This window comes from Aspergillus fischeri, genomic scaffold, assembly GCF_000149645.3.
Source record: "Aspergillus fischeri NRRL 181 1099437636264 genomic scaffold, whole genome shotgun sequence".
Lineage (NCBI taxonomy): Eukaryota > Fungi > Ascomycota > Eurotiomycetes > Eurotiales > Aspergillaceae > Aspergillus > Aspergillus fischeri.
Genome location: NW_001509762.1, coordinates 5,612,428 through 5,636,669, shown reverse-complemented (window position 1 = coordinate 5,636,669; position 24,242 = coordinate 5,612,428). Strand labels below are relative to the sequence as shown.

At 49.4% G+C, this 24,242-nt stretch overlaps 8 protein-coding genes across 8 annotated transcripts; 3 read left to right on the top strand and 5 right to left on the bottom strand.

The window, feature by feature from the left end:
* Positions 1–326: 326 nt before the first annotated feature.
* Positions 327–2,609, top strand: NFIA_091290 (WD40 repeat domain-containing protein; the record flags this gene model as incomplete). Its single annotated transcript, XM_001261066.1, has 3 exons — positions 327–981; positions 1,035–1,145; positions 1,237–2,609. 3 exons carry the CDS (start codon positions 327–329, stop codon positions 2,607–2,609), a joined length of 2,139 nt encoding a protein of 712 aa, XP_001261067.1.
* A 728-nt stretch (positions 2,610–3,337) lies between these two features.
* Positions 3,338–5,335, bottom strand: NFIA_091280 (chaperonin-containing T-complex alpha subunit TCP1; the record flags this gene model as incomplete). The annotated part of the gene is made up of 6 exons (XM_001261065.1): positions 3,338–3,721; positions 3,779–4,813; positions 4,882–4,986; positions 5,046–5,131; positions 5,182–5,229; positions 5,293–5,335. 6 exons carry the CDS (start codon positions 5,333–5,335, stop codon positions 3,338–3,340), a joined length of 1,701 nt encoding a protein of 566 aa, XP_001261066.1.
* Positions 5,336–5,605: 270 nt separating this feature from the next.
* On the top strand, positions 5,606–7,696 carry NFIA_091270 (proline--tRNA ligase; the record flags this gene model as incomplete). Its single annotated transcript, XM_001261064.1, has 3 exons — positions 5,606–5,974; positions 6,043–6,212; positions 6,277–7,696. 3 exons carry the CDS (start codon positions 5,606–5,608, stop codon positions 7,694–7,696), a joined length of 1,959 nt encoding a protein of 652 aa, XP_001261065.1.
* A 592-nt stretch (positions 7,697–8,288) lies between these two features.
* Positions 8,289–10,400, bottom strand: NFIA_091260 (uncharacterized protein; the record flags this gene model as incomplete). The annotated part of the gene is made up of 1 exon (XM_001261063.1): positions 8,289–10,400. The coding sequence occupies one exon, from the start codon at positions 10,398–10,400 to the stop codon at positions 8,289–8,291; it is 2,112 nt and encodes a 703-aa protein (XP_001261064.1).
* Positions 10,401–13,137: 2,737 nt separating this feature from the next.
* Positions 13,138–13,712, bottom strand: NFIA_091250 (uncharacterized protein; the record flags this gene model as incomplete). Its single annotated transcript, XM_001261062.1, has 2 exons — positions 13,138–13,509; positions 13,641–13,712. The coding sequence occupies 2 exons, from the start codon at positions 13,710–13,712 to the stop codon at positions 13,138–13,140; spliced, it is 444 nt and encodes a 147-aa protein (XP_001261063.1).
* A 388-nt stretch (positions 13,713–14,100) lies between these two features.
* NFIA_091240 (3' exoribonuclease family protein) lies at positions 14,101–15,119 on the bottom strand (the record flags this gene model as incomplete). The annotated part of the gene is made up of 2 exons (XM_001261061.1): positions 14,101–14,924; positions 14,981–15,119. The coding sequence occupies 2 exons, from the start codon at positions 15,117–15,119 to the stop codon at positions 14,101–14,103; spliced, it is 963 nt and encodes a 320-aa protein (XP_001261062.1).
* Positions 15,120–17,024: 1,905 nt separating this feature from the next.
* NFIA_091230 (phosphatidylethanolamine N-methyltransferase) lies at positions 17,025–20,184 on the bottom strand (the record flags this gene model as incomplete). Its single annotated transcript, XM_001261060.1, has 4 exons — positions 17,025–17,081; positions 17,161–17,251; positions 17,309–19,892; positions 20,004–20,184. The coding sequence occupies 4 exons, from the start codon at positions 20,182–20,184 to the stop codon at positions 17,025–17,027; spliced, it is 2,913 nt and encodes a 970-aa protein (XP_001261061.1).
* Positions 20,185–21,989: 1,805 nt separating this feature from the next.
* Positions 21,990–23,091, top strand: nbp35 (Fe-S cluster-binding ATPase; the record flags this gene model as incomplete). The annotated part of the gene is made up of 2 exons (XM_001261059.1): positions 21,990–22,071; positions 22,136–23,091. 2 exons carry the CDS (start codon positions 21,990–21,992, stop codon positions 23,089–23,091), a joined length of 1,038 nt encoding a protein of 345 aa, XP_001261060.1.
* Positions 23,092–24,242: the final 1,151 nt, after the last annotated feature.

The following is a 24,242-nucleotide window of genomic DNA, read 5'->3' as shown; positions in this document are numbered from 1 at the left end:
CAAAAAATTTCTGGATCTATGATGGCAGACCGCCTTCCGTATCAAGCACGACCCCATCACTTTAATTGAAGAGTCCACCGCCTACTGGAAGCAGCAGCTCGCGTCACGAAAAAAGCACGTCGACACGAGACTGATTTGTTCTGCTGCCCGCGACGCATAGCTGATAGTCCGAATTACAATACTAGGGACTACACTCCTTTCCCCAGCTCCACCATGCCGCAATTTCGCACTATTTAGCCCATTCTGCTCTTATCCCTCTTTTTCGTCTGTTGTTTTTCGTTTGAATAGAATGCCTTTGTATGTCCTTCGTTTGCCTATAACCCACAATGGATAGCTGCCATGACCTCCCCGAAGTACCTCGATCGGAACCTGTGTTTCCTGCCTCGCCAGCACAGGAGTTTCCCTCATCTCCACCCTCCATAGCATCGGACGCTGGCATGAGACGTAAACCTAAGAAGCCTCCACCAGTCACTCCACGGTCTTTCCGGCGGTTCTTTACTCCTCGTTCGATGCTGAACGCCGGAAATGGCGCGGGATCGGTTAGGACGAATCGGCAGGCCTTGAAGGTGCTCAGCTCACCAGCTGTCAACCGTCTGGGTCCAGCCTTCACACGGGCATTGAAAGCAGTGGGAAATAGAACTGTTGATAATCACTCTTCAGATCTCATGCGGACTCCAAGCAGGAAGCGGAAATTATCATTCTCCTCTGTCGGTTCCCCGCTACAATCGTCGCCATTGCGGAAAGTTCGTGTCAGGTTTCCTGTTGAAGATGGAGAGGAGTTGAGTCTTTCGGTTAAGGATATCAAGACTGGCAATGACGCACAAGATATTGAACCGAAACCTGTAATGCCTAGCAAGCTATCGCTTCCCATTGCGCCTATTCGGCGGTCCCACGCGCTTCAGACATCCGGAGGGCTTTACATGCGAAGTGTCTTGGGACCACGGGCCAATCGAGTAACAATGCGATCCAATATTGGGGCTGGTTGGTCATCTCTTCGTACTGGATCTTCTTACCCTATTCTCACTATGTTTCAGGGTGGCAGGATATGACCTCCGCGTTCTACTCTCGTTCGACCGACAGCCATTCCTGCGCGAGCTACACTGGGGATCGTCTCGCTCTCCCTTTCTGTACCGCAACATGTAACAGTACGTGATTTGCTCTTGAATCTTTCCCCTCCTCATTTATTACCGATTTAGCTGACTGTTGTCCATCTTATAGCGAACTCACTTGTTGCAGTGGGCGATGAAGAAGGAGGCATTCGATTACTTGACTCTGCCAAAGACGACAAAAGCGGATTTTCCAAGGCGTACCTAACATTTCGTCCCCACATGAACGCAATAATGGATCTTGAATTCTCGTCCGATGATATGCTCCTGGCAACAGCTTCCGGTGACCAAACGGCACAGGTGATTGATATGGCTACGCAGAAACCGATATACTGTCTATCAAACCATGTATCCTCAGTGAAGCGCGTTCAATTCCAACCGGCGGCGAATAATAAAGTTCTTGCAACTTGCAGCCGGGATGGAAATGTCAACATCTGGGATCTTCGATGCAAAGGGTTCGAAAGGCCATCTTTACAGGTCCGGTGCTCGCTGGAATCTGACTCGGACAATTCGCTGTCACTGACTTCCAAGATGATTTATCCCCAAGTTCTTAATACGATACATGGAGCTCATGCCTGGACGCCCCAGACTTCTATCTCTGATAAATCCGAACCGCAAATTGGCCGCTCCGACATCACGGTAACCTCATTGACGTTTCTTTCCCCCGGTCGCGAAAATCTCTTCGTGACAGCGTCAGAGGCCAATGCATGCGTGAGACTCTGGGATTTGCGTACCGCACACAGCAACCGTCGTGGTCGCCCTGTCCTTCCCGTTTCAACAACCCGTGAACCGGATAGCCACATTAAATATAGGCGCTTTGGACTCACCTCGCTGACACTCAATGGTGATGGTTCACGGCTCTACACGCTCTGTAGGGATGGCACTGTATACGCATACTCTACGTCCCACCTGGTACTCGGACATGCACCTGAACTTTCTCTATACAACGATCGTCCAAGACGCTCAGGTGGCTCTGACAAGGAAGGTCTGGGTCCATTGTACGGATTTCGTCATCCGCGGTTGCAGGTGTCTTCATTCTACGTCAAAGTCAGTGTCCGCAAGGCCGTTGCAGACAAAGCGGAAATGTTAGCTGTTGGAAGCAGTGATCATTGTGCCGTTCTCTTCCCGACTGACGAGAGGTTCCTTCATTCTCCCGTTCAGAAACCAGCTGTTGATCTGAATCCCCAGTCCCCAGGGATGCCATTCACTCGCTCTGGCTTACGCCGCACTAGTTCAGCAGTTGGCTTGTCCGGACGACTGGAGGATACCGTGCCGATCTACCAGTCAGGGACACCATTGGTTGAGGGCCACAAAAAGGAGGTGTCAGCTGTTTCCTGGTCTGTAGATGGGGAGCTCATTACAGTCAGCGACGACTATAGTGCCAGGTGTTGGCGCGAAGGGCCTGATGCTCGGGACCTGCGAGTCGGTGGTGAGACCGAAGGTAGACGATGGAAGTGTGGCTGGGCTGACATCGAGAATCAATATGACGACGATGATGAATGACCTTTCGAGAATCGAAAGCTTTCCTCCTTTGCTGGGTTTACGGTTCATGTGAGCATGTTGAGGCGTCTGGGTTTGGTTTATGTTCATTTAGCGTGGGTCTGGCTGTTCGATTTAGACGGCATGCAACAGCTTACTGTGGCATCTAGCGGCATGCATTGTATAGCAGGGATGTGCCTTGGTGCATAGTGCATTTTACGGAAGTACCCATTTTCAGGTTTTTGAGGGTTGGGTACATGCATTTGTTTATGAGCGATTCTGTTCAGAGTGAAGTCTTTTGGATCATGTCCTAAGGGGCTTACCACATAGCATATCCTAAATGATCAGCATATTCAGAGGCGTTTTCTTTTGTCTCATCCCTTCTGAAGGAAGAGTACCTGTCGAAGAGTATCTCTCCAAATACCCAGCTTAATAGGTTTACATGTAGCAGGAATACACAGTCCCGGGATTTGACAACCAAAGTAACAGCTTCATGAGCCCCTTCAAGGGAGGCCCCGCCCAATATGCTTTGAGGTGTCGAGCAAGGCCGGGAAAAGAGCAACTTTGGCGTCCGAGGCACAGGAATAGAGCCTCCTTCGTGAGAGACGGGAAAATTATTATAGATTATGGAAAAGAAAAGAACGAGCTGGAAATCTGTACTCGTGATAGCTTATTATGCTTTTATACTTCTGTACCTTGATCTAAGACTCCATGCATAAGCAAGTAAAGTTACCCAAGTAGTCATCGAGCTCTTAGTGACCGTGTCCGTCATCCTCCTTCCTCTCAGGGTCCAGCTTGATCATGGTATCGATACGCATGATGGCTATGCAGGCCTCGACAGCACTCTTGAACTGCTTGACCTTACCCATGCTGGGTTCCAAGACACCTGCCTTGATGCAATCGTGGACCCGTCCCTTAGTCAAATCAAGACCATAGTTCTTGTAGTTCTTCTTCTTGGCGATAGCCTTATCGTCCTTGTTGGCGGGGCTTTCTTCGACGCGTTGAGAGGCCCAATGACGGCTGCGGAGCTGGGCAACGAGCTCAGACGAGTCTTTGGCGGCATTGACTGCCAATGTCTTGGGAACAATGAGAAGAGATTGGGCGAATTCGCCGATAGCTAGCTGCTCACGAGAACCCTGTGAAGATGAGCCGTTAGCGAAATGAAACATCAAGAGGATATGATACGAACGTACCACTGTGACTGCAAACTCTTCAAGGTAGATGTGAAGCGCCGTTTCGACGGCACCACCTCCAGGAACGATGCTACCACTCTCAAGAGTGCGCTTGACGGCGCAAAGAGAGTCGTGAACCGAACGCTCCATCTCATCTAAGCTGTAGTCATTGGGCCCTCTGAGGATGATCGAGGCCGAGGTGTGGACTTTGGTTCCTTTGACCAGAATACACTCGTCATCTGATATCCGCTCCTGCACAACTTCCTCTGCATATCCGAGGTTTGATGCGTCGAATTTCTCATCGCCGTTGAGGTCAGAGAGTGAGCTAACCAAGGTAGCTCCAGTGGCCTTCGCAATCCGTCTCAGATCCTCCTTCTTGCAGCGTCTGACAGCCATAGCGCCCCTCTCGACGAAGAGTTTGAGAACCATGTCGTCGATACCCTTAGTTGTGAAAATGACATTTGCTCCAGACTTGAGGATCATCTCTACCCGCTCAAGAACAATGCCGGACTCTCTCTCACGGATCTTCTCTAGTTGGTCAGGATCATCAACCGTGATCTGAACGCCAAGCTTCATTCTCTCCTTTTGCAAGTTCATGTCGAGACAAGCAATCTTTGCGTCGGTAATCCGGGTCTTCATGGCTTGTGAAGCGACGGTACAATTGAGTGCATAACCCTTGACGAGCAAAGATTCCGTGCCGCTCTTTCCGTGGGCCTTGAGCAGATTCACAGCCTTGACTGGGTATTTAACCTCGTTCTTCTGGTTTGTGGTCTTCACCAGCAACATGGCATCAACGACCATGTTGGCGAAGAAATCCGCGTCCGCGCCGATGATTTTGCTCGACATAGAAGTCTTGGCAATATTGACCAGGCTGTCCTTTCCGAGCGCATCGACTTTCGTGGTGATGTTCTCATTCATATACTTGACAGCTTCTCTGAGGGCTAGCCGGTAGCCATTGATGATAGTCGTGGGGTGGATACGGTTCTTCATTAACTCGTTTGCTCGTCGTAGAAGTTCGGCGGCAATGAGGACGACGGAAGTGGTACCATCTCCGACCTAAAGTATAACAGGATCAGGGAAAGAGCTTTTCAGGACAGAAAATCGGCGCGAGCGATAGGTCATACCTCCTTGTCCTGTTGTTGGGCTAGATCAACAAGGATCTTCCCAGCAGGGTGTTCGATGTCGAGCAAACTCAGAATAGTGGCACCATCGTTGGTTACAGTCACATCCTATATTGACAATCAGAACTCTGCACGAGATGTCGAGGGGTTGAGCTTTGAACGCTTACCCCTATGTCGTCCACCATCATCTTGTCCAGGCCAGAAGGACCAAAGGAGCTCTTGACAACATTTGCAATAGCCTGAGTCGCAAGGACTGCGTTTCTCGTCAGCATTTAAGAATTAGGCATGTCAGTTATCACACACCATTCTGCTCGCGGACATCAGCGCCAGTTATTTTCTGTCCTCCCAAGACTGTGTGATGGTCGTTAGTAAAACGGTCTCAAAGAGGAACCCTTTTTGGGGGCTGAAGCTCACAAAGAGTGTCCGCATTGCGCGGCGCCTCGAAAATGCCTGCCATGATTACTCGATAGTAGAAAAAGACGTTTGTGACGAGATGGCAGAGCTTCCACTGCTGGAGATCTCGTTCTGCTGCCCACTCTCTGTTGGTCTCCCGCTAAAAGTTCTGCCGGTCCGGAGGCGGTGAATATTTTCGAAGATGCATCCCACTTTGACGAGGGGAATGCGGCCCTCATTTTGCTCCCACGGACGAGTCATCTGCCTAGGCAATCGCCCTCTTTTTTTCTGTCCGTTCTTCTAGCGCCTGCTCGACTCGATCCTCGTTTGCAAAATGGCCAGTCAAACCCCCGCTGACACTTCGGTTGCTGCTGACCCTGTCACCCTTCCTGATCGCAGTCAGAACCCCGCTGATGCTGATAAGGCCGCTCCCCAAGGCGAGACCTCCAAGAATGCCGCCAAGAAGGCAGCAAAGCTAGCAAAGCAGGCTGCTGAGAAGGCTGAGAAAGCTGCAAACAAGGGCATTGGAAAGTCGGAGGCTAAGAAGGCTACATCAAAGGCGCCTAAGAAGAAGATCGAAGGTGCTGCTTTGATCGGTATCGATGTCTCCAAAGAGGAGGACTTTCCTGGGTGGTACCAGCAGGTTCTTACAAAGGGTGACATGTTGGATTACTACGACGTTTCTGGATGCTTCATTCTCAAGGTACGATTGTTTGTTGGAGTGGATATACTACCGTCGACTATCATGGTCCAGTTGCTGATGAGACACAGCCTGCTTCTTACTTTATCTGGGAGGAGATTCAAAACTGGTTCAATGCAGAGATTAAGAAGGTTGGCGTCAAGAACTGCTCGTTCCCTCTATTCGTCTCCGAGGATGTGCTGCAGAGAGAGAAGGATCACATCGAAGGTTTCGCTGCTGAAGTTGCTTGGGTGACTCATGCGTATGATTTTCCTTTTGTCCAGCGTTGTACGTCTTTGCTGTATGACTGACTTACTCCTTTACAGAGGCAACACCCCTCTTGAGAAGAAGATCGCCATCCGTCCAACATCAGAAACTGTTATGTACCCTTACTACGCCAAGTGGATCAGAAGTCACCGTGACCTGCCTCTCAAGCTCAACCAGTGGAACTCGGTCGTCAGATGGGAGTTCAAGCATCCTCAGCCTTTCCTTCGGACAAGAGAGTTCTTGTGGCAGGAGGGTCACACCGCTCACCTTACCGAGGAGGCCGCTCGCGAGGAGGTCTTACACATGCTCGGCCTCTATGCTCGGATTTACGAAGAGCTCCTCGCTGTTCCCGTTGTGAAGGGCCAAAAGACAGAGAAGGAGAAGTTCGCTGGTGGTCTTTACACTACAACTGTTGAAGGTTACATTCCTGCTACTGGTCGTGGTATCCAGGGTGGAACTTCACACGGTCTTGGCCAGAACTTCAGTAAGATGTTCGGAATCACCGTCGAGGACCCATCTGCCAAGCCTGATGAGAAAAAGCCTCCTCTTTACGTCTGGCAGAACTCGTGGGGTCTTTCCACCCGTACTCTGGGCGTTATGGTCATGATCCACAGTGACAACCGCGGTTTGGTCCTTCCTCCTCGCGTTGCTGAGACTCAGACGATCATCGTTCCTGTCGGTATCACTGCCAAGACTTCCGATGAGGAGCGTGAGAAGCTCTACGCGGAGATCGACAGCCTTGTCTCCCTCCTCAAGGTCGCAGGCATCCGTGCCGATAGCGACAAGAGAGAAGGCTACTCCCCCGGCTGGAAGTTCAACGACTGGGAACTTCGTGGTGTCCCTCTGCGTATTGAATTCGGTCCTGGTGAGTCCGCCGGTCGTTACGTCACGGCCGCTCGTCGTGACATTCCCGGGAAGGATGGCAAGTCTACTATTCCCATTGATGAGCTGTCCACCGCCGTTCCTGCTCTGCTGGAGACCATCCACAAGGATCTGTACAAGCGCGCAGATGATGAGTTCCGCGCTCATCGCAAGCTCATCACCAACTGGGATGATTTCACCCCCGCGCTCAATGAGAAGAACATCTGTGTCATCCCTCACTGTCTCACTGAGGAGTGCGAGGATCAGATCAAGGAACTCAGCGCCCGCAAGGCGGAGGAGGACTCTGGTGTGCCCCAAGACGCCAGGGCTCCCAGCATGGGCGCCAAGTCTCTCTGCATTCCCTTCGATCAGCCCGAGGGCATCGTCCACGGCCAGACCAAGTGTGTCAACCCCAAGTGCACCCGTATGGCCGAGAAGTGGTGCATGTTTGGACGTAAGTTCCCTTTCTATATCTTCTCGCCGGAAAAGGAATCGAACAATTCACTGACGATTTTCGCGCAGGTTCCTACTAGACGTCAGACATGGCATTCGAGTCATGCATATCCACATCGGATTGTCCCGCCCGCCTGCATGGCGGTGGTAACTATGACTTTATGATTTTCCTTTCTCTGCTGTTTCAGATTCGGTGATGGATGTATGTATTTAGTCGAAGGTACATTCAAAAACAAGGTTCGGTGCATTGGTGAAGTGAGTTAGGGGAGTGATCTTCGAGATACCTCTGTGGTTGTTTTGTTCGTGCATTCAGAGTCAGATCTAGCATACCATATCCGTACCTTGAACACGGAAATCAAACGATCACAACTGAAGCATATCGCCATTGCATCCTAGTCGTGCCTCAGCATCGTAAGTCGGGGAAGATATTGAAGCCTACTAGGTTGGAGTAATTGCCTTATCAGCATGATTGATATTAACGTATCTAAAACTTCTTTCCCGCCTAGCTATGCTTGATGACCCACAGATAAGAGATGATGCAATGACAGAAACGCTTCTAACGAGGGAGAGAAGACTGCGGAGAACGCCTGATATATAAACAGATTGAGGAACTGGATGATTCGAGAGATAAGGAAAAGACATAGTCATGTGATAGTTGGTGTTTCAAGGAGTGTGAGTCAAGGACTGCAGCAGCGCTTCGTCTCAGCATTTTTTCATTCCCTCGCTGAGGGAGGGAGAGGATAGAATGTTACCAAAGTCAGTAAGACTCGACCGAACGTGCGCTCCGGCCCAGGTGTTCGTGTCTGGGGGGGTGATGTGCGGACTTGCTTGCGCTCATGATGGAGCTTCCTCGACGAGGAAGCGTCCTGCGCGTGCCGTGTGGCCAGTTCATCAACCGGTAGGCGTTTCTCGGAGTGGTATTCTCCATCTTGTAGGTGACGTTGTTTTCGTCGACAGCCTGGATTTGGACTCCGGAGGTTGCAATGCCGGGGAGCTGGATTATCTCCTCGTCACTGTCATCTGCGGAGATACTGTTCTGCCCGTCACTCGACGACGAAGACGTCTGTGCACGCATGTAATAGACTGAAGCTGTGGGGTTAGATCCATCCGAGAAGCTGTATGAACCGAGGGTGCCGGAGGATTGGGTTCGTCCGAAACCACGAATTGCTTCTGGAGACTTTCTCCACTTGGAATTGGGAGGGGATTTCTGTGATCGGAGGAGGATATCCATGTATGTCACTTGTTCTTTAGGTTCGTCATTGTCCGCAAGCTTTCTGTCTTGCGGCACGTCGAGAAACCCCGGAGACGGAGGCGGCGCATCTGTGTGCCTTCGTCTCCTGGATGATGGGGAGCCTCGACGGAAGACTATCGCAGGTGTGGTAGTTGATATGCTCTTGCGCTCCGAGCCTCTTTTATGCTTTTTGAAAGAGCTGCGCCTGATTAGTTTGGAAAATTGCATTTCTTTTGTGGAAAAGCTCCTAGTCGGCCCTCGAGTTGCCGAGATTTCGTCTCGATCAAAAGAATCCTGAGATGAGGACGGTGTAAAGAGAGGACCTGCTTCAAGGACAGGGACAGGAACACGCCGAAAAGCTTCATGAGAGTTAATCTCTCGAACTATCGCGTCCTGTAGAGTCTCAAAGGTGGGATGGGGCGAGATAGTTACTGCAGAGGAATTCAAAGCCTGCTTGAACATGCCCACTACCTCCGCCTTCTGGTTTGAGGGGGGCAGAGGAAACATCAACGTGGGGGTTCGGAGTGGTAAGGGGCTGTTCATGACTTCGGCAATGCTAGGATTCTGTTTGACATCATGATTGCTAGGAGTTGGTGGCTGGATCGCACAGTGCGAGATCCTTGACTTAGGTTTTCCTCGAGCAGCTAACTCCGTGTTGATAGAAAGGTCCCGGACGTTTTTCTTGGAGTTGAGTCTGGGTGATGTAGATGAGCCATTACTGCGGATTGACGGCGAGCTTCTCGTCAGTTCAGGAGTGCCCCTCCCTCCCGATGGACCCATCTTTCGGGCTTGAGTAATTGGCACAGGTAAGGTTGGACTGTCCGGTAGCGGTGTGTTGCTCCATTGGTCGCCTTGCTTGTGAGCTGGAGGGACGTCCAAGTAGCCTCCACCATTAGGTACAGATTGTTCTCCTGACGCATTTGTACATTCAGCCATTATATTTGGCGCTGACTTGTGAGTCCGTAAAGAACGAGGTTGAGACGAGGAGCTCGAACCTGGCCGTGAGCTTGCCGGTGTGATTTTGCCCCCATTGGCCCGTGTAAGGGACTGGCTGCCGATTTCACGGTGAGTTACCTCACCAGTCGATGCTGATGCAGGCTGCGATCGAGAGCTAGCGCTTCGGGATATTGTGCGTTTGTTCATTCGATTCTTTGCAATGTTCCTGTCCGCCACATCTTCTTGATAAAGAGCCGAGATGATACGGGAATAAACCTTCTTCGTCCTCGGCTGACCCTGAAGGAATCGAACCATATTGCGCTCAGCGATATCTTCATTGAAAGGAGTAGTCGGCGACAATGCATTGGCTATCTGCACCTGATATCTATGCGACGAGAACAAAGCCTCCAGCAGATCGACATGTCGCGGATTGTGCTGCGTGAAACGACTTGAGGCACGAGACGTGGGAGCATGGGAGAGAGAAGATAAAGGTCGTGTCTGCATTTGATCGTGCAATTCTTCGAACTGTTTGTCAATGCTTTGAAAATGTTCGTCGGCGTCCAGCTGCCGTGAAGTATTTAAGCTCAGGGACCTCTGCAGTGGATTGACAGCTTGAGTTGGTGGGCTCCGGGTTTCATCTGAATCAGCAGTATTTGCTGATGAACTTTTTTCCGCCTGGAAAAGTCTCTTCAGGATAGCCATGATGAACGATAGCCAGAGAAATTTGGTTGAACAGAAGTATCACAAGCGAGGGAATTCCTGTATAAAAGGGATTGTCTTTGGTACCGAAGAAGCTCAGATGTACGGAGCACTCCGTACCCGAAAAGATAACAAAGGAATACTGATCCCGGTAAAGTTGACAAAGAATGGAATCGGAAGAGCGATTAGACTGTCTCAAAGATCGTATCATTCGACATGATTGCTTCAATGCTTTATGAATCAGGCTCAATTCAATTCTGGGTTATCCCAGACAAGTAACCTGCATATTTCGTCTTAACGAGTCGAGAAAGAGAAAGGGAGAGTCCCCAGAGGATTGAGATATTCGGATCCTGCAAAGGAGAGATAATCCGCCAGGCAATTGAAAATGATTTAATAATTCAAATGCTGTCGAGTTCGCAGATCCGACAGTCGTTCCTGGATCAGGGGGAAGTAGTGGCTCAGTTCCGGATATCCACTGAGAAACCGAAGCTAAGAGGCACACACAGACAGAACTCTGGGTCTCTTTCAGGAGGGGTTAGATTAGTGTACCGCTTGAGTCCGATTTTTAATTCAATAGGCTACAGAGAAGTTCATATCAACTACCAAGGACGGAGTACCAGGCCCATTGAGACTTCACCTTGGCCACTTCTCGTGGTGGCTATGGCATACTGACAAAGTCACAATCGACAAGGAGAACTTTTTAAGACGGTTCCCGAGAACGTGCAGTCTGCAGCAGTCTTTGCTTTAAAGTTCTTGCGCAGTGCATATCCAGAATATGCATGACCTAGACCCTTACCATTTACCAAGTCAAAGCTCAAGCTCACCCCACTCAAGAGCAATGGCTGCAAATGCAATGCTGCAGCCTGCATTGCCAGCATACCCAGGATCTCGGTTGAACGGATTTGAAACCCTAGAAACGACAGCCACAGGCAGCATAGCGATTAGAATCAATTCAGCTGTAACGAGCATAGATGAACGGCGCATCAAAGGTGCTCAATTCTCAGTCACATAGCCACCTGCTGTGAAGTTTATGGGATGGACTTAAGCTGTTGACTAACGGAATGGAGAAGCAGATACCAGTCAAAAAAGCAGAAAAATGGGTCTCGATGGATCCCGCGAGCACCCAGCGCGTTAAACAAGACCAGTTATTGGTGGGCGCCGTGGGATCGTCCAGTAGGCCAGGAACGGTCTCAATCACCTGAAGGAACCAGCGAATCGAGCCCATAGCCTTGGATCAGAAAGATTGTGGATTGTAGTTTTTGGAGTTTGGAGTTTGGAGTGTAGCAAAATTTCTCGCGCAACGTTCAGTCCCTGGCGTCTGGCAGGGTTTCACTTCGCTTACGACCTGTCTGACAGCAGAGACGTTAGCAATCAAAACTCTGTTCCTCTTGTTCTTCTGGTTCCCAAGACCCCTGTGTCAATATGTCAAACAGCTTAACATCGTACCTGCAGGCCATTATCCACAATTCGCTGAGGACCAATGTTATAGATAATCTAGGCGTTCATTGACGATGGAGTGATTAGGTTGAGATAATTCGATCAAACTTCGAGCTGTGAAACACCGATGGTGGATAGCCAAATCTTGATGCTGTCTGAGCCTCGAAGGTCCAACAAAGGGAAAGCCTCGATCGGGGAACGTCCACGGAGAGTCACGCGCCCGTTCCCGCTGGTATATTTGATGCAATTGACCATCTCTGCGCTATCATCGGTAATTACCTGTCGTCCATGCCGCTCTTACGTGGTAGTGGGACCATGAGATGGACTCGAAGTATCCCACCAAAAGTCCCTAACTTCCCCTGACTTCCCAGTACATCCAGCAGAGAGACGAAGCGGGAAACACGCAAACAGTTAAAGCCACGGTGGAGCCGACAGGATCATGTTTCTATTTCTTCTCCGTTATGGTCTCTGGTGCCTTCGATGTGTCAAGAACGAGTCGAAAGCGAAAAGTATCCCGCCGTGTTTATGGACGGGACTAGAACTCTTGGTTGTCAGGTTGACATAGTTCTATTTGCGAACTACACCAACTCTGGAGCTAGCAATATCGGGAATCTGGGCCAACGATCCTAATCTTAAGGAAATTAGTCTCCAAGCCATCACCACCACGGATTACCGGCTAAAGCTTGCCAATATGTTTCTATATCCGGTGGTACTTTGTGATTACAGTGCAATTATCCCTGGCAGATGCGCTATCATAGGCGTGGACTACCTGATCTACAGAGTAATTACTTTGTGTGTCCGCGGTAAAGCGAAACGCCGCCACATGTGAATGCTGATATTGCGGACAAAGAAGTGCATAGAGAGGCGCAGGAGTACTTTATGCTCTAGGATTCTATATTAGTGTACGATGGAAGGGAGCAAAGAGTCTGGGTAGGGGTAAGACCCTCGGCACTGAATACAGATCATATGCCATGACATTCAGGCACGCCAATAGGTTCTCACCGCCTACATTCTGCAGTCATGCTGGCTCACGTGCTCCATGAAACCCTTAACTTGTAGTTTAAATTAACCTAGAGCTCCTATCTACTATCCTCCAGGTTCAACACACCTCTTCCTGTGTTCATGTAACTGCCAGTAACAAACACAAATCCATCCAACCAGGCAATGCACCAAAAGATGCTTCATGTTACTGAACCAAACTAACTCCATTTCATCGCTGCTGCAAAGAAAATGCTCGTCCCAAAGGTGCCATGGCCACAAGTGCTCGTGGAGAAAGAATGATCGTCCAAACGATGGAATCCAGCTATTTCTCGGCAGTAGCCTCAGAAGCACCCTTGTTGGCGTCGTCGCTGTCGGTCTGATCGTCTTTATTGCGCTTAGAGGTGCGTCTCTTCTTAGCAGGGGGAGCGATCTCAGATTCAGCGGTGTTGACGTTCTTGGAACGACGGGGCTTGAAAACACCCATTTTGGGCATAGCCTTGCCAGGCGCTTTTTCGGCTTCAGGCTTGACTTCGGCGTTGCCGTTGCCGTTGCCAGACTTCGCGGCGATGTCGTCAGCGCTTTCAGTCTCGTTTCCCTTCAGAGCGCCTTCGATCTTTGCCTTGAGACGGACCCATCTCAGTTTAGCAGCCTTCTTGTTCAGACTGGTGGCCTTGCAGACGGGGTCCCAGTCGATCTATGAGAAACGAAGTGCGGTCAGTTGTGTCCTCGAGGAGAGCATCATGAAGGATGAACCGATTGACATCAAGCGGTTCCTCCGGTGCTACTCGTCTATGCTCGTTTCATTATTCTCAAGGGAGGACTTACGGTCTTGTCGTTCACTCCGTTAAGGATGTGATACATGAAGATGTGCTGCTCGTCAAGGGTTGACTTGGGCATCGCGACGTTTTGAGTCGGATGTGATGGGGAGAGAAAGATGTAACGAGAATGCTTTGATCAATTTGGAGATCAAAGTGAGGATGAATGGAAGTTGGTGAGGGAGAGAGTGGCCAGACGAGAGGTTGGTGTTTATTTCGGAATGAGACGAGCTCACCTCACCAGCAGGCAGAACATCTGCTCTAGTGGTTTAGTCCTAAACCGCCTTACGCGGTGTTTGATTCACTGGTAGTATACACAGTGAGAGCCCACTCAACCTATGATTCCACTGAATTTAAGGATTTCAATGAGGGAGCAATGACTGCTGCTCTATCACAACTAATCGTAATATGACAACTGAAAAGGATCCTTCAAGACGTTGGTATTATTTCTTCGTTCATTACATAAGACCTCAAACTGTAGCAAGGCCGGCGAACCGTTCAGCAGATTCCCTCACTGCCTCTGCCAGAACCGTATGCGCTCCCCGAGCAGCGTCCACCGCCCCATCTATTAAAGCATCATGCCCCGAGCGCTTGTCATCGGGCGCTAATAGAACCTTCGAACTATCCCCCTTAAGCCATATTTCTGTAATCTCATCCCGAGAAGGCATATATGCGACGACACATGCTGACAGGATAGACCGATGTTCAGCAGGGTCAGTATCCAGCATAAGCTTCGGCGCTGACCTCTCTCCCTCCGGCAACTCATCAGAAACAAGAGCAGCTACGCCGCCAGCCACGAGATCCAAACAGTCGATCCGCGCATCCGCAATAGCCGCAGAGGCAGCCGTGATGCATCCAGCCAGAACATTCATCATCCCCCACGGAGCATCATGAGAGTCTGGCGCATCCCCCCACCACCGATCATCTTCTGCCTCTAAGATCGTAATCGTGATATCCAATCCACTCTTCGGCCACCGTTCAGCAACAATAACACCCCGCAGCGCGGTCTCTAAATGTACACCCAGGTCCCGTTCGCTAGTGTCTCGGATGTGCCCTTTCCTCCTGCGGGCAGCGAACGGCGCATATTTGACATGAGTGGTGAGGACAAGGTTGGGCGAGAATGTAGCAGAGCGGGGAAGCGGTTTCGGTCCGTGAACAGTGCATGCGAGCTTCAGCGCTGAAGAAGGAGGGATGAGAGATTGAGGAGAAGAGCGTGCAGCGGCGAGGGAGGCTGAGGGTTCGAATTCGAGGTATGAGGAGCCAGATGCGGACGGAATCAAGCCAGTCTTGAGGACTGATACGCGGACATGTTAGCTCTTGCGCGGGCGATGTATTGAACTTATATCTCACATATTTTGCGCAGTTCATTTGGCTGCCTTTGCCGTTGTGGCCTGCCAGATGCAGTATCAGTCGTAGATTTGAGCGACGATGCAAAGACCACAGGCCTTGTGCCACTGGGCGGCCCATTGATTCTTCGTCGGTCAGTCATAGCAGGTCTACTGGGAATGAGAAGAAGCTTAGAATCAAAAGAAAAACGGCAATAACAATTGATAAAAGAGGGAATTGCCAATGCTTCTTTAACAGACAAGCAACCTTCCAGCAACTTTCTTTCCCAGTCCAGAAACGGAAATCTGCGATTTCAGAAGATGTTTGCACTGTTTGTCTTCGTCCGCTGGTGGGTCACACTTTTTCCCACTCGACTATTTTTTCTCTGTTTTTCTCCTCTTCCTCTTCATCTTCTCTATGCTTGACTGCCAACCAACTAGACTTCTGATGATGAGGCCTGAGTAGTTGATAGAAGTGCATCAGCTTTTAAACTGCCATCTGCTCAAAACATCCTGATACTCACTTACTCACTGTAAGTTGGTCTACCCCATCACACTGCCAATCCACACCCTTCATGACGAAATTGATTTCCAAAAATCTTAAGTTCCGGCGACAAATAAATGGGCTTGAACAAACATGCATCACCATCTGATCAAACTTCCAATCCACAATTGCTATCAGCTCGTTTTGCTCCAAGCAGTCTTGCTGACCAATTCATCAGACAGGAAAATCGCACTTTCGTTTTCTCAGAAATCTCGCACACTGTAGGCTCTGTTAGGTATGTTTTTGCTCACTTCCTTGACGGTCACACCACCCATATCCTCTTCGTGATGAGAGACATTTTTTTCAGTTCTGCTTCTGCAAAAACCTTGAAGAAAACAAAATACCTTACCAAAAACTCCTGATCATTTTTGAAAGATTCTACTTGTTATTCCAATCCACCGAAGTTCTTGATCATGCGGATTGCTGATGATTTCGAAGAAATAGAAATTGCACAACTGCTTAACTCAAGCACAACTTCCTGGCATTACTAGTAATAGGTACAGTTCCTTCTTCCCTGACTCATCACTGCCACACACAATCCTTTATGATGACAACAAGTCAATCCATTCAATGATCTCCCTTGGAGAACCGCCCCTCGAGCCCGCAGCTGCCGGCAACACAGCACAATAGGAGCACTGCGATCCGCCTGTTCAACTCCCCTATACCGGACTTTCTCTCCGCTGTATTTCTTCTGAATTCCGCTGGATGGAAGGGATGATTGGTTGTGGAGCACTGAACAGCGGGCTCAATCGTCTTGCTCCGTGCTGAGACCTGTCGGTGTGTTTGCTACGCTTGACTTGTGCCAACGCCTTTCACCCGACTCATCGTTCGTTTTGGATGATCTGACGGGGGGAAGAACTTGGCAGGGGATGGGATGAATTTACCGGCTTGGCTGATCAACACCTTACTGCGAACTCTTTTCGAGTTTGCCTTTATTCGAGGTGTCCCGTCGTGCTGCTGCGCTGTCGAACTCCCATGTCAGCTTAAGATGCCTGCTGACCGCTCTGAAGTTGTAGGCTTTTCTCGTCAAATCGTACTCGGTAGTTAGACTAGGCTTGCCTATTAGATCGAAATATATCCAATACAAGGAAAATTCATCTACGAACAGTACAAACACGAATTCTTCATTCTCTATGGTATATATAAATAGTGCCACTGAATATGTACCATGAAACTATAAACCCTTTGAGCTTCTGCTGTCTCAATCACTCGGAGTAATGTATGCTTTGCATCTCAATGTACTCCCGTCATCGCGGCCTGTATAATAGTTTTCCTTTTTTTTTTTTTATCTTCTTCAGGGTTCGTCTTTAGTGTGCATGATGAGATAGAGATGAATGATCAGCACAATCAAACGGAATGACATTGGCAATAAGCCTGTCTATCAGGGCTTCATCTTTCATCCAAATATAAGCTGCGAAGGCGAACAGGAAACGGTTTGCGTATTGTCAAGCTAGGAGACCATGTCTCCATTTTCCCTTTTTTTTCCGAGTTTTCTCTTGGTTCCACATAGGTTCTCATCTTCAGGTTACTCTTTCCCTTCAGTTGGTGTCGTTGCACCATTCTTGGTCAGACTATAGGGAGCCTGCACGATGTAATATTAGAAGTCAGCTTCAGCGGCCGGAAAAATAGGTGTTGAGGTATGAAGGCAGACGACTACATACCAGGACCCTTTTTGCATTGCATATCCTCCGGGCGAGGTTGTGGACATTGCCGTCAGCTTTGACAACCTCAGGAGCGAATTCGATACCAAACCTTTGCGAAAGCATTAGTACGACCTCCTCCGAAAGCCACGCAGCAAAGTCGACTCACATTTGATGAACCGCGAACACAATTCTCTTGGCATATCTTCCATCACGTTCAACAAGACTGCCAAAAGGCTCATCCACGGTTTCCGGCGCGATCTGGGGATCTCGATCAAAGCAGTTACGCACAACGGGAAACAAGCTTAGCTCGACTGATGTAGGGTCCATCAGCGGGATCTCATCCTCATCAAACCGGCTGATACGAATCTCGAATGGTCTTGAAATAGCCATAACATTGTGTTTGCCATTGTGATGGTACCGGAACTCAAAGACACCCTGAGTCCAGAATAGCTTATCACCAGAGAAGATAACTTCACCGGAAGCAAGATCGCGGTTTTCGTTGTCCTTGCGTTGTGAGGCGGGTATGAGAATGTCGCTGCTCACGATTCCCTTCTCGCAAGTCAAATTGTCATACGAGCCCTCGTTGACTGCAATCCATCTCCCTTGAGATGAGACACGTGTAACTTCCCGAGAAGTGTTGTCGGTGACTCGATATAGGCCAATCCAATCTTTCTTGCTGTGATTGAGCGGAGCCGTCCACTTAACCTTGATGGGTGAACCATACTCGAAGACCAAGTTCTTCAGGTCGCCGCGTCTGTCAAGGGGCATACGAGCATTGGCACCCTCCCTACCGCTTTGATCGTTGTCATTGGGTGACAATGAATCAGTGCCTTCGACCTCTAAGGAGTAGTCACGTGAGTCATAGCCAGCCAGGTCTTCATCAATACGAGAGATAGTCACACGAGCGGGATACTTTTGGAACAGAGCTGACGTGTCTTTGACAAACGTGTTGACACCCGCCGCGAGCTTCGGACGAGCAGTGTCAATGAGTTCTTCAATGAATTCGAAAGATTCATCAAAGATTTTGTCAACACTTCCATGAAGCTGCTGTAGCGATGGAGGCAGGGATCGCTTCAAACTCTTTGTCAGACCAGCATCTCGTCGCAGGCTTCGGCCATAAAGCTTCTGCATGTGAGGACGCTCGACAAATTGGATGAACCCTAGGCTCAAAATATGGCTCATCAGGGCAAGGAAAGTGACAGCTCCACTGCTGGTGATAAGGACGGCGCCCCAAACACCTGCCAAACCCAGAACACGCTCAGGGTTGTTCAGGAAACGGTAAATGCCGTCATACGTCAACTTGGGCGATTCATCGAAGAAGAAATCTCCGTAGAACCAACCAAACTCTCCAAGAGATTCGTAGATGCTGACCGATGTCCAGATTTGCAAGGCAATGAGCCCTGCACCCAAGACGTGTCTGAGCAAAACGAGGCCATAGCCCCAATCCGCTGGAAAACTGTACATCTTCCAGACGGCAGCAATGAAGCTCGCGTAGCACATAACCATGCTGATATGATAAGTGCCTTTCCACTGATTCCAGGCCTCCTGGGGGCTTTCGCCATATTTTACAAAGTGTCGAGTCCAGGCCTTACAGTTCGACTGACGGTCGAGCACCAAGCCGATACCAACAGAATACCAGATTCTCCAGACTGCCGCGTTGGCGACAAAAAGGAACTGGAACCAAGGAGTTGAAGGCGTCAAGACCGTGAGGGCGAATACGAGAAATTGAATCAGTATGGAAGAAGTATCTATCGTCCGATACAAATCCAGGTTCCGAAAGCCCAAGAGGTTGTGAACCGATGGAGGTGGACCGCTTGAATAACTTGGCGCATGGGGCACTTGTTCATCCAGGGGAGCTGGCGCGCTGGGCGAATCGGATCTTTGAGGGGTGATAGATACATTTTCCTGATCGATAGTTCGCTTTCGGGGTGGTGGCGGGTTATATGTCTTCTCGATGTGCGGATTCTCGACGAAGACCAGGAAAGCGAATTGTGCTGCATGGGCGAGAATAGAGATGAACAGGACCTTGTAGCTCGCCGCCATTAGCGAGATACCGTAGTAGCCAGCATAACCGACCGAGTACATCGGATGAGGCGCCATTTCGAAGACACCGTCAAAGGTCAACTCCTGGTCGATAAGAAAGAAAAAGTCTCCCCAGTACCAGGCGTAGTCTTTTACCACTCGATGCGCGTCTAATTTTACCCAAAGGTTGAAGAGCACTAAGATGATGCCTGCGGACCACCGCAAGGCAGTCATCAGAGTACCCTCATCAAGGGGACGTTGGCTACAGGCTATCGCAAAGAGGCAATATGAGGTGAAGTCGCACATCAAGATCAGATCGACAAGTCGTCTGAAGACGAGCCAGGTGTTGTACTCAATTGGAGCATCTTCGAACGAGTAGTCAGCTGGGATCTTGGTCTTCAATTCACGTTTAATCAACTTGTATAGGTTAGCATGAGAATTTTGGCCAGTGGCCGGATTCACGAAGATCTTGGTCTTCTCCGCCCAACGGACGAGCGTTCTGTGGTTCGACTGGTTATGAAGCAGCCATCCGATCCCAGCATTGTAGGCACCGCGCCAAAAGAGGTAGATGAAGGCAAAAACGGGCACTTTGGCACCCGCGGGAAGTCGCCATAAGAGAAGAATATGAGCAGCGAGAATGACTAGAACGATAATGTCTGACAGGTTCTTTGGTTCCGAGGGTGATAGTAGTTGAGAGACCATGTCGTGCGTTTGAGGCACCGTAAACACTATTGAAGGTAAATCAGCGGAGAGCAACCCGTAGCAACCCGAGAGTCTTTTGAGAGCCGAAAAGACGTGTCATCTACTCTTAATTTTCGGGGGGAGACTATCTCACGTACCTTTACCGCCAGGAGTCCGGCCGTATGTCTTCTTTCCTTTACCGGCTTTGTCCTTGACCTCACCTTCACCCGTGGCTGTTAAAGCCTCGAGACCGGGGGCCGAGCTGGACTGAGAGGCCACAGTCCTCTCGCGAAGTCCATCATCTCCCTGATGAGCGCCTGTTGAAAGGCCACGATCCATAATTGCGTGTAGCTCTCTGATTCCTGCGTGGGAAGCGGGAGCGGAAAATTGTTATTGTGGACAGATGGATCGGAAATTCAAAGGTGCAGAAGAAGCATGTGACACGAAAGCAAGGGTGGGTAGTGTCGGCCACAACCCATGTGACGGTTTTGTTAGTGTCTCCAAATTGGATAGATTTCGCACCTCAACAACAATGCTCAATGGGTCACTGAACCACTGGAGGAAAGAGAGAATATGCAAAATATAAACAAGAAAAGAGATAGAAAAGGCTTGTGTTAGTGACAGAGCGGCGGAGCTACCTGCTATTTATCGCTATCCATACGGGGTATAGTGGGGAGAGAGAGTAACCTCTTACGTCTAAGGACGAGACTAAGTAAGGTAGAGCTGTCGCCGGGGAAAAGGGCTACTTAGCGACCCAGACCCATTGAGTAGGAAAAGCGCCAATCACAAGACGTTGGTACAATCTCTTAAAGGGAATGAGGAATGAAGCAGAAAGAGAAAGAAGGTCAACGCTCTTAGGGAATTCGAACAATTTATAGAGGTATTTCGTAATATTAGTACATCCTAGTAGCATCGGTGTTGACGAGGGAAAGTCGAGCGAATGATATCAGATGGGATACGGTTCAAGATTCTCTAAAACAATCTTCAGGCTCGTGGGTTATTCCTTGGATACAGATCCGTCTGAGCGACGACAATTTCCTTACCTCACTACTTTACTCCATCGACCATTCGGTTGCTCTGCTCATTGAAAGCATATTATTTCTCTTGATGGAGAAGCCACGACAATTGAGCGGTGACGGCGGGTGCATCGAATACTACATTTCACTGGACAGCATTTCCCCTGTCAATCCTCAAAAATCAGGAATTGAAGCAGGTAAGACTCGGGTAGTCTGGATTAACGCCAATCAGTAATTTCAGCGATTCTTTCAACGTTGAAAGGGAAGCATATGCATCATGCAACACACAGACGCGGCCTGCAGAAAGAAGGGAATAGTCACTGATATGCTGATAGTTGTAGTTTCGTAAGAGAACTGGGTCCTGTAGAGATCTGCAGTGTCTCTAGTCAACGACAACCTGCGGATATTTGCTGAGGATGTTTCTTGCAAATCGCGCCTGTAATCGAAGTGGATCAGTCTTCTGACTCTCCAGTTGGTGGATAATGATATGGTAGCACGGCCAGGGAGGTATGCTAAGGTTCTGACAATGCATTATCGATATCTATACTACTTGTCATACCCCGCTTCTGAAAAGATAGTCAGACCAAACTTGCAAGCATCCTGCTGCACTCTGTAGACACGAACAAATGGACTCTATGAAAGTTACATTGATAGTACCACTCTCAATACAGAATACGACCATACATTGGGGAATATATATCAGTTTCTGACTCTAGCCCATTAGGGAGCACTCAACTGACAATCGCGAGACATATATATCTTGATCCTGGTGTTTAGAGTTATAGTATTAGCCACTCGTTGTTCATCAGCATAGTAATGCCAATAAAATAAATAATCACCATGATAGACCATCTCCCTAGATATTCAGTATCCTGCAGGATCTATGATTAATCAATCTTATCGCGGGGCGCTCCGACACCGCAGTGACTGGTTCCTGAGAAAACCACCCCGCGCCAATCGCCACCAAGAGTTTGTCATCCGATAATGGATTATCAAGCAGGCGATCCGCCACTTTTTCATCAAAAAAAGCTTCCTTTCGTCCAAATCAATTCGACACACCTACCGGACCTGGGAATCTAAGAGAATATATCGCCATATCCCTTAGAAAAAGCTGGTCTCCGCATAATAATGGCGCCGTCCGTGATGGAGCCAGTGGCAGCGTTCGATGTGCCAACCAAGGTGGCACCGAACCTCGTTGCGCCGGAACCAGGTATGTCTTCCTAACCGGCAAAAAGTATGTTTCCTTTACCTTTGAAGGTCGCTAATCCTTGCAGAGCACTGCCCTGGACCCGAGTCAGAGCAAGCAGGAAAAGGCGATGCCTGCGCTGGCTGTCCCAATCAAGCCATTTGTGCCTCTGCCCCGAAGGGGCCCGATCCCGACATCCCCATCATCACCGAACGTCTCTCTCAAATCCGACACAAGATCCTTGTACTATCCGGCAAAGGTGGTGTCGGCAAATCCACATTCTCCTCGCTCCTTGCGCATGCGTTCGCATCAAACCCTGAATCTACCGTCGGCCTCTGTGATACTGACATTTGCGGGCCCTCGATCCCGAAGATGATGGGTGTTGAATCGGAAACGATTCACGTTAGCAACGCAGGCTGGAGTCCCGTATGGGTGACCGATAATTTGAGTGCAATGAGTATCCAATTCATGCTGCCGAACCGAGACGACGCAATTATTTGGAGGGGCCCAAAGAAGAATGGAATGATTAAGCAGTTCCTGAAGGATGTGGACTGGGGCGAGTTGGACTATCTGATTGTTGACACGCCGCCTGGGACTTCGGACGAGCACTTATCTGTGAACTCACTTCTGAAAGAGTCTGGCGTGGACGGAGCGGTGGTTGTTACGACCCCTCAAGAAGTATCGCTTCTCGACGTCCGGAAGGAGATTGATTTCTGCCGCAAGGCTGGCATTCGTATCCTGGGCCTAGTCGAGAACATGCGGGGGTTCGTCTGCCCAGGATGCTCCAATACATCGGAAATCTTCCGTGCTACGACAGGAGGTGGCAAACGACTGGCGAAAAAAATGGGCATTCCATTTCTGGGTTCAGTTCCTCTTGACCCAAGAGTTGGAATGGCTTGCGACTACGGCGAAAGCTTCGTGGACAACTTCCCGGACAGCCCAGCGTCAAAGGCCATCAAGCAGGTTGTACGGTCGGTTGGCGAAATGCTTGGCGAGGATCCAAATAAAGTGCTCCCGCCTGACGATAATGATATGGTGGAGTGATTCATATTTCGGTCGGCCTGCTTTGCTTCTACTGTGCGGTGCATTTGAGCTGGAATAGCGTGCATTGTGAGTTTCTTTACTACGGCGTTTTGGGAAAGCATGATTTGATACCACCATTTCAATATGAGGCATTCGCATGATCAGGACCCTTATTGCTCTTACCAAACGAGAAAGCACCGGAGATCAGCATTCGTATAAAGCGTGTAGTGTATACTCGTCTCGTTCTACACCTGCTATCTAGGATCCACACCATATATATCTGAATAGCGGCGCTATCGATTGTAGGCACATTCGTCAGTTGGACTCGAGTTTATGACGGGTGTATGGCATCTCTGCAGTGTGCGTTTTCATGGATAATGCCGTATGACTGGAAACCGACCAAGGGACAGCGCTTATCTACGTAACAGTTCCCGAGCCGATTGCGCTTGACAGTCGACTGTCCCGCGAATGGATGATTGGAAAACATTCTTTTTCTGATGATTATTCATCAACCTTCAGTTCTTCACCAGCCCTTACAAGGAAAAAACCTAGCAGTACATACGTATTTTGACTGCTTACTGCGACTCAGTCTACCGTTTCACCATCTCTTGGCGATAGTGGGTGACTGGTTTGACTGGTCAGCACAACCTGCGACTGCCCAGCGCCTAGGCGTTTCACCTTCAGGGGAAGTCTGTTTCGGCAACTCTGAATGGCTCATGATTTGCGCCAGCAACTGTCAAATCCAGCCTGTCGAGTCGTGTTGACTGTGTCAGGCAGATGAGGTTGCATCAAAACTGACTCCATATGAACAGCATGGATTGGCTGCTTTCTCCGTTCAACTCAGTTTTCTTCGTCTGAGTGGGCCGACTTACCAACATGGGAGCTATCCGCGCTCTCGGCAGTTCTTAGCTGAGGTCTGGAGCTCAGTTCAACTTTTAATGTTCCTTTCGTGATTAGGGCCGCTGAGGTCTTTATTATGATGGGTTCTGCCCTGGGGCCCTCTTGACAATGAACTAGACAAGTCATTCACTTCTCTGTCTTTCTCTTCTGCCTGACAGCTCTTTTGGCTGTTTCTCTTTCCCTTCATTTTTGTACCTTTTCTATATCCTATTTGTCTTTAACAATATTCGCAGGTGCCCAGGTCTGGACTTGGGCATACGGAGTACACGCTC